This window comes from Halictus rubicundus, unplaced genomic scaffold (genome assembly GCF_050948215.1).
Source record: "Halictus rubicundus isolate RS-2024b unplaced genomic scaffold, iyHalRubi1_principal scaffold0901, whole genome shotgun sequence".
Taxonomy (NCBI): domain Eukaryota; kingdom Metazoa; phylum Arthropoda; class Insecta; order Hymenoptera; family Halictidae; genus Halictus; species Halictus rubicundus.
Window position 1 is genome coordinate 17,125 of NW_027489442.1, and position 19,534 is coordinate 36,658.

Consider the following 19,534-nt stretch of genomic DNA (forward strand, 5'->3'; position numbering starts at 1 on the left):
TAAAAAATTTATAGAAATTTTATTTTTAAAATATTATATATATATATATATATAATAGTAATTCAAATCAAAATGTAGTTTATTTAAGATATAATGAGTTACATAAAAATTATTTTTTTTTAAATTAAATTTTAATATTTAATAAAGATAGGATTTAAAAGTAAATTTTATAAATTAATGAAATTGAAATTAGTTTTATTTAGTGTACAAATTGCCCGTCACTTTCATTATAAATGGAATAAGTCGTAACATAGTAAAGGTATTGGAAAATGTTTTTAATAAAAAATTTAGTTTAATATAAAAATATTTCGTTTACATTGAAAAGATTTACATGAAATAAAATTTTAAATTAAATAATTAAATATTTAGGGTTGATAGTATTTAAGGTTAAATATATTATAAAAAAAATTATTTTAAAAAATTAAATTTTTAGTATTTATTTAAGAAAAAAATAAAAATTTTATATATATAGTATTGTGAAAGATAATAAATAAAATATTTAAAAGTAGAATTTATTTTTGTACCTTTTGTATCAGGGGTTATTAAAATTTAAATATAGTTTATATTATTCTCGAATATAAATGAGCTAATTAATTAAAATTTTTTTTGTAACAAAAAAATTATGAATATTTAATTTGATGTGAAATGTAATACGAATTTATAGATATCTAGTTTTTTTAGAAATGAATTTAATTCATATATTTATTTTAATAATATATATATATATATATATATATATATATATTAATAAATATAAATAATTTAGGGGATAAACTTTAAATTAAATTTATAATTTTTAATTGAAGTATAATAAATAAATTAATTTTAAAATTTAATATATTATAAAAAAAATTTAATAATTTAATAATAATATATATATATATATATATATATAAAAAAAATTTAATTAACTTAGAATATAATTTAATTATAAAAAAAATTAAATAAATTAAAAATTTAAAGGTATAATGATAATATAAGTAATTGATTATATAAATATAAATATATATATATATATATATATATAATATTAAAGAATTTGGCAAAAATTATACTCACCTGTTTAACAAAAACATGTCTTTTTGAATTTAATTTAAAGTTGTCCCTGCTCCATGAATAATTTTTAAATAGCTGCAGTATACTGACTGTACAAAGGTAGCATAATCATTTGTCTTTTAATTAAAGGCTGGAATGAAAGGGTTGATGAAGTATAAACTGTTTCAATATTAAAAAATGAAATTAAATTTTAAGTAAAAATGCTTAAATTAATTTAAGGGACGATAAGACCCTATAGAATTTAATAAATTAATAAAGTTTTTAATTTATTTATAAAAAAATTTATTAATTTATTTTATTGGGGTGATATTTAAATTTAATAAACTTTAAATTAAGAAATCATAAATTAATGTTAATAAAAATGATATTGTATTATAAATTATAAGAAAAATTACCTTAGGGATAACAGCATAATATCTTTAAGAAGGCCTTATTTATAAAGATGTTTATGACCTCGATGTTGAATTAAGATAAATTTTAAATGCAGAAGTTTAAAAATTAAGTCTGTTCGACTTTTGAAATCTTACATGATTTGAGTTCAGATCGGTGTAAGCCAGATCGGTTTCTATCTTTAAAATTAAAATAATATTTTTGTACGAAAGGACTAAGTATTTTTAATAATTAATATTATATATATATATATATATAAATATAAATAATTATTTTGGCAGATTAGTGTAATAAATTTAGAATTTAATAAAGTATACAATAAGTATACAGATAATAATTTATGTATTAAAATTTAATTTATATTTTAATTTATTTTTTTTTATTATTTTAATTTTAATAATATTAATTAGTATAGCTTTTTTAACATTATTTGAACGAAAAGTATTAGGGTTTATTCAAAATCGAAAGGGGCCAAATAAAGTGTTAATTATAGGAATTTTTCAACCTTTTAGAGATGTAATTAAATTATTAAATAAGGAATTATTTTTTTTAGATAAAATTAATTTAAATTATTATATATTTATACCTATAATTTCTTTAATTTTATCTATAATATTATGGTTAGTTTACCCATTTTATGTAAATATATTTTCAATAAATTTAGGAATTTTATTTATGTTAAGATTAATGAGTGTAGGGGTTTTTCCAATTATATTAGGGGGGTGGGCTTCAAATTCTAATTATTCTATGTTGGGGGCTATTCGTTCAGTTGCTCAATCAATTTCTTATGAAGTAAGATTATTTTTAATTATTTTTAATTTAATTTTATTAGTTGAAAGATTTAATTTATTAGAATTTTTAAAATTTCAAGAAAATATTAAATTTTTAATTATAATTTATCCAGTTTATCTAATATTTATGGTTAGAATATTAATTGAATTAAATCGTACTCCTTTTGATTTAGTTGAAGGAGAATCTGAGTTAGTTTCTGGGTTTAATACAGAGTATTTTAGAAGATTATTTGCTTTAATTTTTATATCTGAATATTTAAGAATTATTTTTATAAGGTTTTTAGTAACAATTATGTTTTTAGGGTTTAAATTATTAAGATTTAAATTTATTGTTAGAATAATTTTTCATATATTTTTTGTGATTTGAATTCGAGGGGTTTTACCTCGAATTCGTTATGATGAATTAATAATAATATGTTGAAAGAAATTTTTATCATTATCATTATTATATATTTTATTTATTTTAAGGATAAAGGAGTTAATTATTTATATAAATATAAGTTAATAGATAATTTTATATCTATAAAATATTTTCAAAATAAATGCTATTAAAGCTTATTAACTAATAGATTAATTTATCTCAAATATAATTTAGTGAGGGGGTTAAAATGAAATATAAAAAGTAAATTAATGTAAATAATATTCTTAAGTTAATAAATGGAGGTTCAATTAATTGTCCTCCTAATCATGTTAATATGATAAAAGATAAAATAAAAATTCAAAAAAGAATTTTTCTTAAAAAATAAAATTTTCTTGAAGTTAATTTATTATAATTTAAAATAGGTATAAATATTAAAATTAAAATAGATGAAAATAAACCTAGAACCCCCCCAAATTTATTAGGAATAATTCGTAAAATTGTGTAAGCAAATAAAAAATATCATTCAGGTTTAATATGTTCAGGTGTAATTATAGGGTTAGCTATAATAAAATTATCTGGGTCACTTAAATTATAAGGAAAAATTAAAGTAACTATAATAAATAAAAATAAAATTAATATATATCCAAGTACATCTTTAATAAGAAAATAAGGTGAAAAATAAATTAAGTAAAATTTATTTCTTGATCCTATAGGGTTATTTGACCCTGAATTATGTAAGAAGAAAAGATGGATAATTACTAAAAATAAAATTATAAATGGAAGAATAAAATGAAAGGTATAGAATCGGTTTAATGTAGCATTATTAATAGAAAATCCCCCTCAAATTCATTCAACTAATATTTTTCCAATAAAAGGTAAGGCTGATAATAAGTTAGTAATAACTGTAGCTCCTCAAAAAGATATTTGTCCTCATGGTAAAACATAACCTAAGAATGCTGTTGCTATTGATATAATTAAAATAATTACTCCGATTAATCAAACGTTAACTAACTTAAAAGAGTGATAATAAATTCCTCGAGCAATATGAAGAAATATAGTAAAAAAAAAGAAAGATGCCCCATTTATATGGATAAGACGGATTCATCATCCGAATTTAACATTTTTTATAATATGAATTGTTCTATGAAAAGCAAGATTAATATTAGGACAATAATGTATAGATAAAAATAGACCTGAAATAATTTGGATAATTAAAAATAATCCTAAAATTGATCCAAAATTTCATCATATATTAATATTTATGGGGGATGGTAATTTATTTAAAGAATAATTGAAAATTGATAAAATTTTATTATTTTTTAATAGTTTAGAAAATTTCATTAATTAATAATTTTTCGTAAGGGTTTATATTTTGATAAACAAATTTTTATTGAGAATAATAAAGTAATTAACAAATAAAAAATTATTAAGAAGGTAACTTTATAAAGTGGGTATGTGTAAGTTTTGTAAATAAATAATGAATTAGAAGTTTTAAATTTAATATTAATTGAATAATTAAAAAAATAATAAAAAAATATAACAAAAATTAATATAATTATTATAAATCAAATAAAGTTTAGGTTAGACTTAAATGATTTATTATAATAATTGTTAATTAATCTTGTAAAATAAAGGAATATAATTATATTCCCTCTAATTATTGAAATAAAAATTATAAAACAATATAATGATTTTTGAGTAATTAAATAATTTAAAATTAAATAAATTAAAGTGAATAAAATTAAGCTTATTATGAAATTTAGTGGAGAAATATTTTTATTATACATAATAATAATAATTATATATATATTAATATAAAGTATAAATTTAATAAAAAATTCGTAAGAACTGTTCATTGAATTCAAGAAATAGTTTAAATAGAATATTAATTTTGGGGATTAAAGATATTAAGATTAATTTTCTTGAAGTTTAAGCTAAAGAAAAAATTTTCATGTTTAATTTACAAAATTAATATTTTATTTTAAATTATTTAGCTAAATTAATTTATTTAAATAATTATTATTTAGTAATAGTGTTATTAATTTTATTAATAATTTTTATATTTATAGAGAATTTTTTAATATTTTTAATTGGATTGGAATATATATTAATATTTTATTTATTTATAACTTTAATTATTTCTGACAGTTTAAATAATGATTGAATATTTATATATATATTAATTATAGGAGTTTGTGAGAGAGTTATTGGAATTTCTTTAATAGTTAGAATTGTCCATAGGTATGGCTCACAAAGAATAAAAATTTTAAATTTAAAATGATAGTAGAAATTTTAATTATTATTTATTTATATTTAATATTATTTAAAAATAAATTTATAAAAATAAGTTTATTAAAAAATTTTATTAGATGTGTATTAATATTTTTAACAGTAAAAATTTTTTTTAAATATAATTTTATTGTAAATTTTTCTATAATAAGAAGATTATTTAGATTAAATAATTATTCATTTATATTAATTATATTAAGTTTATGAATTTTTGGTATTATTTTTTTATTTTTAATAGATAAGAATATTTTATTATGCATAAAAATACATTTAGTTTTATTAATTATTTTAATAATATTTTTTATAAGAATTCAATTATTATTATTTTATTTTATATTTGAAGTAAGATTAATTTTAATTTTTTTTATAATTATTAAATGGGGGTTAGGGGAAAAACGGTTGGAAGCTGCTTATTTTATAATATTTTATACAATATTTTTTTCTTTACCTTTTTTAATTTTTTTGTTTTTAATTATAAATGAATTGATATTAGATTTAATAATAATAGTAGAGTTAAAAAAAATTAAAATAAGAAGTTATTTTTTTATATTTATGATAGGAACTTTTTTAGTAAAGATTCCTATATATATATTTCATGGATGGTTATTAAAGGCTCATGTTGAAGCCCCAGTTTATAGTTCAATAATTTTAGCTTCAATTTTATTAAAATTAGGAACTTATGGGTTATTACAAATAGTAATTATATTTTATTATTTATTTATGAATATAAAATTTTATGTAATAATAATTAGATTATTAGGTAGAGTTATTTTGAGGGGGGTATGTTTACGTCAATTAGATATAAAAATTTTAGTTGCTTATTCATCAGTTGTCCATATAGGAATTTTAATTAGAAGAATGTTAACATTTTTTAAAATTAGAGTAATTGGGAGGTATATTATTATAATTGCTCATGGATTATGTTCTTCTGGGCTATTTTTTTTAGTAAATATTTGTTATCAAGAAACTAATAGACGTTTAATATTAATTAATAAGGGTTTAATAAATTATATACCTAAAATAAGAATAATATGATTTTTATTATGTTCTTCAAATATATCTGCCCCAGTGTCATTAAATTTAGTGGGAGAAATTATATTATTAGTAGGGTTAATAATATGGATAGAGTATTTAATAATTGTTATAATTTTTTTTTGTTTTTTTAGATTTATTTATTCATTATATTTATTTTGTTATGTCCAACATGGGGAATTAAATTATTATTTAAAAATTAAAAGAAGTAAAATAATTAATTATATTGTATTAATTTTACATTGATTACCTTTAAATATTATATTTTTGGATTTAATTTTTTTTTAATTTAAATAGTTTAAGAAAAAATTTTGAATTGTGATTTCAAAGATGTATAATAACTTTAAATTATTTATGAATTAATAGTTTATGGGGTAATTATATTTTTTTTAGGGATATTTTTTATTTTAATAAGTATATATATATATATATATAATATAATAATAATTTTAGAGTGAACAATTTTTATATTAAGTAGAATAAAATTTAATTATGTAATTTATTTAGATTATATAGGTTTAATATATATAGGAGTTGTTTTAATTATTTCTTTTTTTATTATATTTTATAGAATAAATTATATAAATGGGGATATATATATTAATCGATTTAAATATCTATTATTGTTATTTATTTTTTCAATATGTTTAATAATTTTAAGTCCAAGGATTTTAAGAATTTTATTAGGATGAGATGGGTTAGGTTTAATTTCTTATTGTTTAGTAATTTATTATCAAAATAAGAATTCTTATAATTCAGGAATATTAACCATTCTTTGTAATCGATTAGGAGATGTTGGGTTACTAATATTAATTAGAATATCATCATTTTTAGGTTCTTGAAATTTAATATTATATAGAATAAGATTAATTATAATAATTTTAATATTAATTTTAATAATTACAAAAAGTGCTCAATTACCTTTTTCGGCCTGATTACCTGCTGCTATAACTGCCCCTACTCCTATTTCTTCTTTAGTACACTCTTCTACTTTGGTTACTGCTGGTATTTATTTAATAATTCGGTATAATAAATTTATTTTAATTGAAGTGAAAAGATATATTATTATTATTTCTAGTTTAACAATGTTTATAGCTGGGTTAATAGCAAATTATGAATATAATTTAAAAAAAGTAATTGCTCTTTCAACTTTAAGACAATTAGGGTTTATAATAAGAATTTTAGGGTTAGGTATAGTAAATTTAGGGTTTTATCATTTATTAATTCATGCTTTTTTTAAATCTTTAATATTTATATGTGTTGGGGGGTATATTCATACATCTTTAGGAAGACAAGATTTACGTAAATTTAAAGGTGTAATAAGAATAACTCCTTTAAAGAGTATTGTATTTATTTTTTCTTTTATGAATTTAAGTGGTTTCCCATTTATTTCTGGATTTTATTCAAAAGATTTAATTTTAGAATTTATAATAGTAAGAAGATTAAATAAATTAATAATTTATATTTTAATGATTTCAACAGTTTTAACAATTAATTATAGAGTTCGAATTATAAAATTATTTTTTGAAATATATATAGGGATTTATAGATATCAATATGTAGGAGATGGGAAATTTATAATTTTTTGTAAATTTTTTATAATATTATTAGTAATTTTTTTTGGATATTTTTATTTAAGATTAATTAATTATTTTACTTGTATAATTACAGAAAATGATAAATTAGTTTTAATAATAATATATATTCTTAGGTGAATAATAACCTTTAGATTTCATCTTAGATGTAAGAAGTTAATAAATTTTAGTTATTTAAATTTCATTATGAGAATATTTTATTCAATTTTTTTTTATAAAATAATTTATTTAAATTTTTTAAAATTTATATTAACATATGAGAAATTTAATGAGAAATGAATAGATAAAATTTTAGGTGTAAATATAAAAAAAATATTTTATTTACAGAAGGTGTATCCATTGATGAATAGATGATTATATTCAATTCATATAATAAAGTTGATAAAATTTTATAGAGTGTTATTAATTTTTATTTTATTTATTTATAATTATTTAAATAGCTTAATAAAAAGTTTAATATTGAAAATATTAAGATAATTAAAAATTTTTAAATAAATTTATAAACTTAATAGTTAATTTTATATTGAAATTATAATATTTTTTTTAAATTATATAAATTTAGAAATATTTATGATTAAATCATATTAAAAGAATTAGAAGTTCTAAATTTATATTTCTTTAATTGGAGATATTAATCTCAAAAAAATTATTAACAATAATTTACCTAAATTTTGGTTTCAATTAAAAGATATAAATTATTTAATTTTAAAAAGCAAATTTAATGTTATATATAATATTAACTAATATCCTGTTTATATAAGAAAAATAAATTTCTTTTTTTTAAGTCGAAATTAAATGTAAAAATTACTATATATAAATTAATGAATTCATTTAAATAAGTTACAAGTTCATTCAATTCATAATCTAATAATTAAAATTAAAAGAAAAGTGAAAAAAGTATAAATAGATAAAATTGAAAGATTATTAAGTAATTTTAAAATTGGTAAAATTAGAATAATTTCTACATCAAAAATAAGAAATATTAGAGTTATAATATAAAAATTAATTGAAAATGGTAATCGTGCTCTAGTAATAGGATCAAATCCACATTCAAATGGTGTAATTTTTTCTCGATCTTTATTTATAATTATTGAAAAAAAAAAATTAATTAAAATAATTAAAGAGATAACAATAAATATAAGGATAAAAAATATGAAGATATTAAAAATTATATATATTATTTAACTAAATCTTTTAATTGGAAATTAAATGTAATTATTTATACTATATATATATATATATATATATATATATATATATATATATATATATATATAATTTAATATATTCATCAATAAATTAGGATATAAAGAATAAGTCAAATAATATCAACAAAATGTCAATATCATGTAGCTGCTTCAAAATGAAAATGATGAATTTTAGAAAAGTGGTTTAAATATATACGAATTAATCTTGTTCTTAAAAAAATGATACCTAATAATACATGGAGACCATGAAATCCTGTAGATATAAAAAAAATTGATCCAAAAATTCCATCGTTAAAAGTAAAAGGAGCTTCTATATATTCAATTATTTGGATAGAGGAAAAATATATACCTAGTAGAATTGTAAAAATTAATGGTGTTATAGATTTTTTTTTGTTTTTAATTAATAAATTATGTCTCCATGTAATAGTAAATCCCGAAGAAATTAAAATAATTGAATTTAAAAGGGGGATATCATAAGGGTTAAATATAATAATATTTTTAGGGGGTCATATTATACCAATTTCAATTCTTGGGGAGATTGCTGAATGAAGGTAAGTTCAAAAAAAAGAAATAAAAAAAAATAATTCTGAAATAATAAATAAAATTATTCCAAATTTTAATAATTTTAAAACACTTAATGTATGACATCCTTGTATTGTTCTTTCTCGAATAATATCTCGTCATCATTGGTATAGAATTAAAAATAGAATTAATAAATTAAATATAATAATATTGAAGTTAGAAGAATTAAATCAATAAATAGTTCTTAGTAACAAATTTAAAATTCTTCATGAAGTTATTAAAGGTCATGGGCTTAAAGTTACTATATGAAATGGGTGGTGATGAGATATTTTCATTTAATTAGATTCATTAAAATATAATAAAGTTAAAATAGAAAATACATAAGATTGAATAATAGAAACTGAAATTTCTAAAATTATTAATAAATTTTGGATAAAAAAAAGAATTAATATATAAGGTATATTTTCTAAAGTTGTTCCTAATAAAGATAAAAGTAAATGTCCTGCTAATATATTAGCAGATAGTCGAATTGCAAGAGTTCATGGTCGGATAAAATTTCTAATAGATTCAATTAAAATTATAAAAATTATTAATGGTCCTGGTGTGTTTATGGGTAGAAGATGAATGAATATTTTATTAGTGTTATTTAATCATCCAAATAATATAAATCTTATTCATAATCTTAGGGATAAAGAAAGATTAATAGATAAATGTCTTGATGGGGTAAAAATATAAGGTATTAAACTTAATAAATTTAATTTTAAAAATATAATTATAATAGTTAAAAAAATAATCAAGTTTGATGAAAATTTTTTTTTTGTTAAATTAAAAAATTCTTGGAAAATTTTTTTGTAGAAGTTTAATCAAAAGATATTAATTCGTGAAGGTAGTAATCAATAAGGTCAATTTATTAATATTAAAGGAAAAAATAAAATTAATCAATTTAAAGATAAAAATTTATTTGTAGAAGGGTCAAAAATTGAAAATAAATTTGTTAACATTTAAAATTTAATAGTTTTTTTTATTAATTTAAAATTATTTAAATTAGTATAAGTAGTTGGTGAAAATGAAAAAGGAGAAAAGTATAAAATTGAAATATATATATATATAATTATAAGTATAAAAAAGAAAAGTAAAAGTCAATATATAGGTCTTATTTGAGGGATAAAAGAATAAAATCATTAGAAGTAGACGATTAACTACTATATTTTGGTTTAAGAGACCATTTCTTTCTTTCAGACATCTAATGAAAGAGTATTATTATAATAATTTTAAAATGACAATTTAATGTTATAAAATTTAACTAATTCTTTAATTATTTTTATTAATTCAATTAATAAAATTAAAATAATTTGTTCTTTCAATTACAATAGGTATAAATCTATGGTATGCACCACAAATTTCAGAACATTGTCCAAAAAATATACCAGGTCGTAAAGAAATTAAAGATATTTGATTAATTCGACCTGGTGAGGCATCTATTTTAATTCCTATAGTTGGGATAGTTCATGAGTGAATTACATCTATAGAAGATACTAGTAATCGGATAGGAATTTTATAAGGAATAACTGCTCGATTATCAACATCTAATAAACGAAATTGATTAATATTTTCAATTGATTTAATTATATATGAATCAAATATAAAATTAGAAAATTCAGGATATTCATAACTTCAATATCATTGATGACCAATTGATTTAATAGTAAAATATGTAGGGTTTCATAATTCATCAATAAAATAAAGAGTTTTAAGAGAAGGGATTGAAATAATTAAAAGTATAATTATAGGAGTGATAGTTCATAAAATTTCAATATTGTGATTTTTTAATAAATTTAAATTTAAATATTTATTATTTAAAATAAAAATTATTATATATATAGTAGAAATAGTAATTATTGTTAGGATAATTATTGTAAAATTATAAAAATAAAATAAATTATCAGCAAATGGAGAGTTAGGATCTTGGAAAGAATATATATTTCATGTAGCTATATTTATTATATAAATAAATTTTAATAAAAATTATTAATTTTATTTATGAGACTTAAATTCATTACACTATTCTGCCATATTAAAATTTAAAAATAATAATAGGAAGTTCATTATATGAATGTCTATAAGGGGGGTAATTTTGTAATCATTCTAAAGATGATTGAAAATATTTAAATATAATTAAACGTTTTATAATTAATCTTTCTAAAATAATAAAGATTAATAAAATTATTCTATTAAAAGCAATTAATGAACCAATTGATGAAATTAAATTTCAACAATAGTAAGCATCTGGATAATCTGAATATCGTCGAGGTATTCCTATTAATCCTAAGAAGTGTTGTGGGAAAAAAGTTATGTTTACTCCAAGGAATATTATAATAAATTGAATATTTAATAGTTTTTTATTTAGTGTAAGTCCTGTGAATAGGGGGTATCAATGAATTAATCTTGCAATAATTGCAAATACTGCACCCATAGATAAAACATAGTGGAAATGGCCAATTACATAATATGTATCATGAAGTATAATATCAATAGAAGAATTTGATAATATAATTCCAGTTAATCCCCCTAATGTAAATAAGAAGATAAATCCTAAAGATCATATAATTGATGGGTTTATTTTAATTTTTGACCCACAATAAGTAGCAATCCACCTAAATACTTTAATTCCTGTTGGTACAGCAATAATTATAGTGGCAGATGTAAAATATGCTCGTGTATCAACATCTAATCCTACAGTAAATATGTGATGAGCTCATACAATAAATCCTAAGAATCCAATTCCTAATATAGCATAAATTATTCCTAAATTTCCGAAAATTTCTTTTTTTCCTCTTTCGTTAAAAATAATATGTGAAATTAATCCAAAGCCGGGGAGAATTAAAATATAAACTTCAGGATGACCAAAAAATCAGAATAAATGTTGGTAAAGAATAGGGTCTCCTCCTCCAGAAGGGTCAAAAAAAGATGTATTTAAATTTCGGTCTGTTAATAGTATAGTAATAGCACCTGCTAAAACAGGGAGAGAAAGAAGAAGTAAAATAGCAGTAATTTTAACTGATCAAGGAAATAAGGGGATTTGATTTATATTAAGTGAAATATTTTTTATTAATATAATTGAAACAATAAAATTAATAGCACCTATAATAGAAGAAATACCTGCGATATGTAAAGAAAAAATAGTAAAATCAACAGAAAAAGATGAGTGATATATAATTGAAGATAGGGGAGGGTAAATAGTTCAACCTGTTCCTGATCCTGTAGATAAAGTTCTTCTTATTATAAGTATAAATAATGAAGGGATTAATAATCAAAATCTTATATTATTTATACGTGGGAAAGCTATATCAGGAGCTCCAATTATTAGTGGTACTAATCAATTTCCAAATCCCCCAATTATAAATGGTATAACTATAAAAAAAATTATAATAAAAGCATGTGAAGTTACAATAGTGTTATAAATTTGATCATTATTAATTCATCTTCCAGGTGTTCTTAATTCTATACGAATAATTATACTTAAAGATGCTCCGATTATTCCTGATCATATAGCAAAGATAAAATAAAGTATCCCAATATTTTTATGGTTAGTTGAATAAAATCATTTTTGGTAATAAATTTTATTTAGAAATATTATGCCTGATAAAAGGAGTAAACTGTAAATTTATTTATGAAAATAAATTTTCTAATATTAAATTAAGATTTAAATAATTAAGTTAAATATATATTTATATAAAACTTTGAAGGCTTTAAGTTTTATTAACTTAAAATCTTTGTTTATATAGTTTATAAAAAATATTAAATTGCAAATTTAAAGAAATTAAAAAATTATAAATTTAGTTTATAAATGAAAAGGTAAAAATTAAGGTAAATGTTAAAAATGAAAAGTATATAATAAATATAATATTAAAATTAGAATAATCAAATAAATTAATTTTATGTCTAATTTTAGAATTTGTTAAAAAAAAATTGTTATTATTAAAATTTAAATAATTAAAGGTTATTAATAATCTAGAAAAGATAATCAATATAGATAATATAATTATATAATTATTTGATAATATAAGATCAATTAAATTTCATTTAATAATAAATGGTAAAAATGGTGGAAGTTGGGAGTATTTGAATATTATTAAATTATAAAATATTTTATTTTTATAATTTAATCTTAAATTTAAAGAGTTTTTGTAATAAAGATTTAATTTTTTAAGTATAAGTAAGATTATAAGAGTTGAAGTTATATAAATGGTTATATAAATGATTATAATGTTAAAATTTAAATAAGAAAAGATTAATAATAAAGGAATATTATATATGGATGAGTAATTTATTAAAAGAGTAAAGGATGAGGTATTTATTGAAAAAATTACTGGAGGAAGTATAAAGAAAATTAATAAAAATAAAATAATAAAATTAAATTTAATAAAATTTAAAAATATAAAAATAGGAATACATTTAATAATTGTTAATAATAAAATTAATGAATTAAAATTAATTTTTTTTATTAAAAAATTTATTCATCTATTTAAGGGGTATAATCCTAATTTTAATCATAAGCTGAATAATAAAATAAAATTGATATATAAATTAAATGTTTTATTTAAAAATCTGTAAATAATTAAAATAGAAGTTATTGAAGAAATTATAAAATATATAATTCTATAAATTTTTAAAGAATTAATATTTAAATAAATAGTGTATAATATAGAGGAAATTTCTAAAAATATTCATATAAAGAATAAATTGGGGATAAGTAAGGAGAGAATTATTAAACTTAATAAATTTAAATAAATAATAAAGTTTATTAATAATTAATTTATATTTAGTTTTAATTTTAAAAATTAATTATATTAAAAATTTTAATTATAAATTTAAATATATTCAAGTGTTTTAAGCATATAAAATTTTGAATTTTGTGGGATTAATTAATTTAATGAATATAAATATATTTGTATAATAATAATAAATAAATAAAATTATTAATAAAAATTTAGTAAAAGTGATTTTTTAACACATTTTTATTACATCAAAATAATCCTTTATTCAGGCATTTTACTTATATAAAAGATTTTTCTATATTTAGGGTATGAACCTAAAAGCTTAAATTTAGCTTATTTATATAAGTTTATAATAATTATTATATAAAGAAAGTTAAAGAATTCTTATAGAAAATAATTTTTATTCAAATTTTAGAGGAAAATTTATATAAAAATTGAATTTTAAAGAATTACTATGGAGAAAATAAATTAAAGAAGAATTCTTATAGAAAATAATTTTTATTTAAATTTTAGGGGAAAATTTATACAAAAATTGAATTTAAAAGAATTATTATGGAGAAAACAAATTAAAGAGAAATTCTTATAGAAAATAATTTTTATTCAAATTTTAGAGGAAAATTTATATAAAAATTGAATTTTAAAGAATTATTATGGAGAAAATAAATTAAAGAGAAATTCTTATAGAAAATAATTTTTATTCAAATTTTAGAGGAAAATTTATATAAAAATTGAATTTTAAAGAATTATTATGGAGATAATAAATTAAGAAGAATTTTAATAGAAAATAATTTTTATTTAAATTTCAGGGGGAAATTTATATAAAAATTGAATTTTAAAGAATTATTATGGAGATAATAAATTAAAGAGAAATTCTTATAGGAAATAATTTTTATTTAAATTTCAGGGGAAAATTTATATAAAAATTGAATTTTAAAGAATTATTATGGAGATAATAAATTAAAGAGAAATTCTTATAGGAAATAATTTTTATTTAAATTTCAGGGGAAAATTTATACAAAAATTGAATTTAAAAGAATTATTATGGAGAAAATAAATTAAAGAAGAATTCTTATAGAAAATAATTTTTATTTAAATTTTAGGGGAAAATTTATACAAAAATTGAATTTAAAAGAATTATTATGGAGAAAACAAATTAAAGAGAAATTCTTATAGAAAATAATTTTTATTCAAATTTTAGAGGAAAATTTATATAAAAATTGAATTTTAAAGAATTATTATGGAGAAAATAAATTAAAGAGAAATTCTTATAGAAAATAATTTTTATTCAAATTTTAGAGGAAAATTTATATAAAAATTGAATTTTAAAGAATTATTATGGAGATAATAAATTAAGAAGAATTTTAATAGAAAATAATTTTTATTTAAATTTCAGGGGGAAATTTATATAAAAATTGAATTTTAAAGAATTATTATGGAGATAATAAATTAAAGAGAAATTCTTATAGGAAATAATTTTTATTTAAATTTCAGGGGAAAATTTATATAAAAATTGAATTTTAAAGAATTATTATGGAGATAATAAATTAAAGAGAAATTCTTATAGGAAATAATTTTTATTTAAATTTCAGGGGAAAATTTATACAAAAATTGAATTTAAAAGAATTATTATGGAGAAAATAAATTAAAGAGAAATTCTTATAGGAAATAATTTTTATTTAAATTTTAGGGGGAAATTTATATAAAAATTGAATTTTAAAGAATTATTATGGAGATAATAAATTAAAGATAAATTCTTATAGGAAATAATTTTTATTTAAATTTTAGGGGGAAATTTATATAAAAATTGAATTTAAAAGAATTATTATGGAGGTAATAAATTAAGAAGAATTCACATAGAAAATAATTTTTATCCAAATTTTAGAGGAAAATTTATATAAAAATTGAATTTTAAAGAATTATTATGGAGATAATAAATTAAAGAAAAATTCTTATAGAAAATAATTTTTATTCAAATTTTAGAGGAAAATTTATATAAAAATTGAATTTAAAAGAATTATAATGGAGAAAATAAATTAAAGAAGAATTCTTATAGAAAATAATTTTTATTTAAATTTCAGGGGAAAATTTATATAAAAATTGAATTTAAAAGAATTATTATGGAGAAAATAAATTAAAGAAGAATTTTTATAGAAAATAATTTTTATTTAAATTTCAGGGGAAAATTTATATAAAAATTGAATTTAAAAGAATTATTATGGAGAAAATAAATTAAAGAAGAATTCTTATAGAAAATAATTTTTATTTAAATTTTAGGGGGAAATTTATATAAAAATTGAATTTAAAAGAATTATTATGGAGAAAATAAATTAAAGAAGAATTCTTATAGAAAATAATTTTTATTTAAATTTCAGGGGAAAATTTATATAAAAATTGAATTTAAAAGAATTATTATGGAGAAAATAAATTAAAGAAGAATTCTTATAGAAAATAATTTTTATTTAAATTTCAGGGGAAAATTTATATAAAAATTGAATTTAAAAGAATTATTATAGAGAAAATAAATTAAAGAAGAATTATTATAGAGAAAATAAATTAAAGAAGAATTTTTATAGAAAATAATTTTTATTTAAATTTCAGGGGAAAATTTATATAAAAATTGAATTTAAAAGAATTATTATGGAGAAAATAAATTAAAGAAGAATTCTTATAGAAAATAATTTTTATTTAAATTTTAGGGAGAAATTTATATAAAAATTGAATTTAAAAGAATTATTATGGAGAAAATAAATTAAAGAAGAATTCTTATAGAAAATAATTTTTATTTAAATTTCAGGGGAAAATTTATATAAAAATTGAATTTAAAAGAATTATTATGGAGAAAATAAATTAAAGAAGAATTCTTATAGAAAATAATTTTTATTTAAATTTCAGGGGAAAATTTATATAAAAATTGAATTTAAAAGAATTATTATAGAGAAAATAAATTAAAGAAGAATTATTATAGAGAAAATAAATTAAAGAAGAATTTTTATAGAAAATAATTTTTATTTAAATTTCAGGGGAAAATTTATATAAAAATTGAATTTTAAAGAATTATTATGGAGATAATAAATTAAAGAGAAATTCATATAGGAAGTAATTTTTATTTAAATTTCAGGGGAAAATTTATATAAAAATTGAATTTTAAAGAATTATTATGGAGAATATAAATTAAAGAAGAATTCTTATAGAAAATAATTTTTATTTAAATTTCAGGGGAAAATTTATATAAAAATTGAATTTAAAAGAATTATTATGGAGAAAATAAATTAAAGAAGAATTTTTATAGAAAATAATTTTTATTTAAATTTCAGGGGAAAATTTATATAAAAATTGAATTTAAAAGAATTATTATGGAGAAAATAAATTAAAGAAGAATTCTTATAGAAAATAATTTTTATTTAAATTTCAGGGGAAAATTTATATAAAAATTGAATTTAAAAGAATTATTATGGAGAAAATAAATTAAAGAAGAATTTTTATAGAAAATAATTTTTATTTAAATTTCAGGGGAAAATTTATATAAAAATTGAATTTAAAAGAATTATTATGGAGAAAATAAATTAAAGAAGAATTCTTATAGAAAATAATTTTTATTTAAATTTCAGGGGAAAATTTATATAAAAATTGAATTTAAAAGAATTATTATAGAGAAAATAAATTAAAGAAGAATTTTTATAGGAAATAATTTTTATTTAAATTTCAGGGGGAAATTTATATAAAAATTGAATTTTAAAGAATTATTATGGAGATAATAAATTAAAGAGAAATTCTTATAGGAAGTAATTTTTATTTAAATTTCAGGGGAAAATTTATATAAAAATTGAATTTTAAAGAATTATTATGGAGAATATAAATTAAAGAGAAATTCTTATAGGAAGTAATTTTTATTTAAATTTCAGGGGGAAATTTATATAAAAATTGAATTTAAAAGAATTATTATGGAGAAAATAAATTAAAGAAGAATTCTTATAGAAAATAATTTTTATTTAAATTTCAGGGGAAAATTTATATAAAAATCGAATTTTAAAGAATTATTATGGAGAAAATAAATTAAAGAGAAATTCTTATAGAAAATAATTTTTATTTAAATTTCAGGGGAAAATTTGTACAAAAATTGAATTTAAAAGAATTATTATGGAGAAAATAAATTAAAGAGAAATTCTTATAGAAAATAATTTTTATTTAAATTTCAGGGGAAAATTTGTATAAAAATTGAATTTTAAAGAATTATTATGGAGAATATAAATTAAAGAGAAATTCTTATAGGAAGTAATTTTTATTTAAATTTCAGGGGGAAATTTATACAAAAATTGAATTTAAAAGAATTATTATGGAGAAAATAAATTAAAGAAGAATTCTTATAGAAAATAATTTTTATTTAAATTTCAGGGGAAAATTTATATAAAAATCGAATTTTAAAGAATTATTATGGAGAAAATAAATTAAAGAGAAATTCTTATAGAAAATAATTTTTATTTAAATTTCAGGGGAAAATTTATACAAAAATTGAATTTAAAAGAATTATTATGGAGAAAATAAATTAAAGAAGAATTCTTATAGAAAATAATTTTTATTTAAATTTCAGGGGAAATTTATATAAAAATCGAATTTTAAAGAATTATTATGGAGAAAATAAATTAAAGAGAAATTCTTATAGAAAATAATTTTTATTTAAATTTCAGGGGGAAATTTATATAAAAATTGAATTTTAAAGAATTATTATGGAGAAAACAAATTAAAGAGAAATTCTTATAGAAAATAATTTTTATTTAAATTTCAGGGGAAAATTTATACAAAAATTGAATTTAAAAGAATTATTATGGAGAAAATAAATTAAAGAAGAATTCTTATAGAAAATAATTTTTATTTAAATTTCAGGGGAAAATTTATATAAAAATCGAATTTTAAAGAATTATTATGGAGAAAATAAATTAAAGAGAAATTCTTATAGAAAATAATTTTTATTTAAATTTCAGGGGGAAATTTATATAAAAATTGAATTTTAAAGAATTATTATGGAGATAATAAATTAAAGAGAAATTCTTATAGAAAATAATTTTTATTCAAATTTTAGAGGAAAATTTATATAAAAATTGAATTTTAAAGAATTATTATGGAGATAATAAATTAAAGAGAAATTCTTATAGGAAATAATTTTTATTTAAATTTCAGGGGGAAATTTATATAAAAATCGAATTTTAAAGAATTATTATGGAGAAAACAAATTAAAGAGAAATTCTTATAGAAAATAATTTTTATTTAAATTTTAGGGGAAAATTTATACAAAAATCGAATTTTAAAGAATTATTATGGAGAAAACAAATTAAAGAGAAATTCTTATAGAAAATAATTTTTATTTAAATTTCAGGGGGAAATTTATACAAAAATTGAATTTAAAAGAATTATTATGGAGAAAATAAATTAAAGAAGAATTCTTATAGAAAATAATTTTTATTTAAATTTCAGGGGAAAATTTATATAAAAATTGAATTTAAAAGAATTATTATAG

At 16.9% G+C, this 19,534-nt stretch overlaps 1 protein-coding gene and 6 pseudogenes across 1 annotated transcript; 2 read left to right on the forward strand and 5 right to left on the reverse strand.

The window, feature by feature from the left end:
* Window positions 1-1,393: 1,393 nt before the first annotated feature.
* Window positions 1,394-3,954, reverse strand: LOC143364736 (cytochrome b pseudogene; annotated as a pseudogene).
* Window positions 1,747-3,017, forward strand: LOC143364730 (NADH-ubiquinone oxidoreductase chain 1-like; the record flags this gene model as incomplete). Its single annotated transcript, XM_076804914.1, is given in 1 exon segment — window positions 1,747-3,017. A coding segment is annotated over 1 exon segment (996 nt), but the record flags the coding sequence as incomplete, so codon positions are not given.
* Window positions 3,955-4,875: 921 nt separating the features above from the next.
* Window positions 4,876-6,207, forward strand: LOC143364731 (NADH-ubiquinone oxidoreductase chain 4 pseudogene; annotated as a pseudogene).
* A 2,564-nt stretch (window positions 6,208-8,771) lies between these two features.
* On the reverse strand, window positions 8,772-9,411 carry LOC143364735 (cytochrome c oxidase subunit 3 pseudogene; annotated as a pseudogene).
* Window positions 9,412-9,572: 161 nt separating this feature from the next.
* Window positions 9,573-10,289, reverse strand: LOC143364733 (ATP synthase subunit a-like; annotated as a pseudogene).
* Window positions 10,290-10,554: 265 nt separating this feature from the next.
* LOC143364732 (cytochrome c oxidase subunit 2 pseudogene) lies at window positions 10,555-11,717 on the reverse strand (annotated as a pseudogene).
* LOC143364734 (cytochrome c oxidase subunit 1 pseudogene) lies at window positions 11,324-12,824 on the reverse strand (annotated as a pseudogene).
* Between the last annotated feature and the right edge of the window lie 6,710 nt (window positions 12,825-19,534).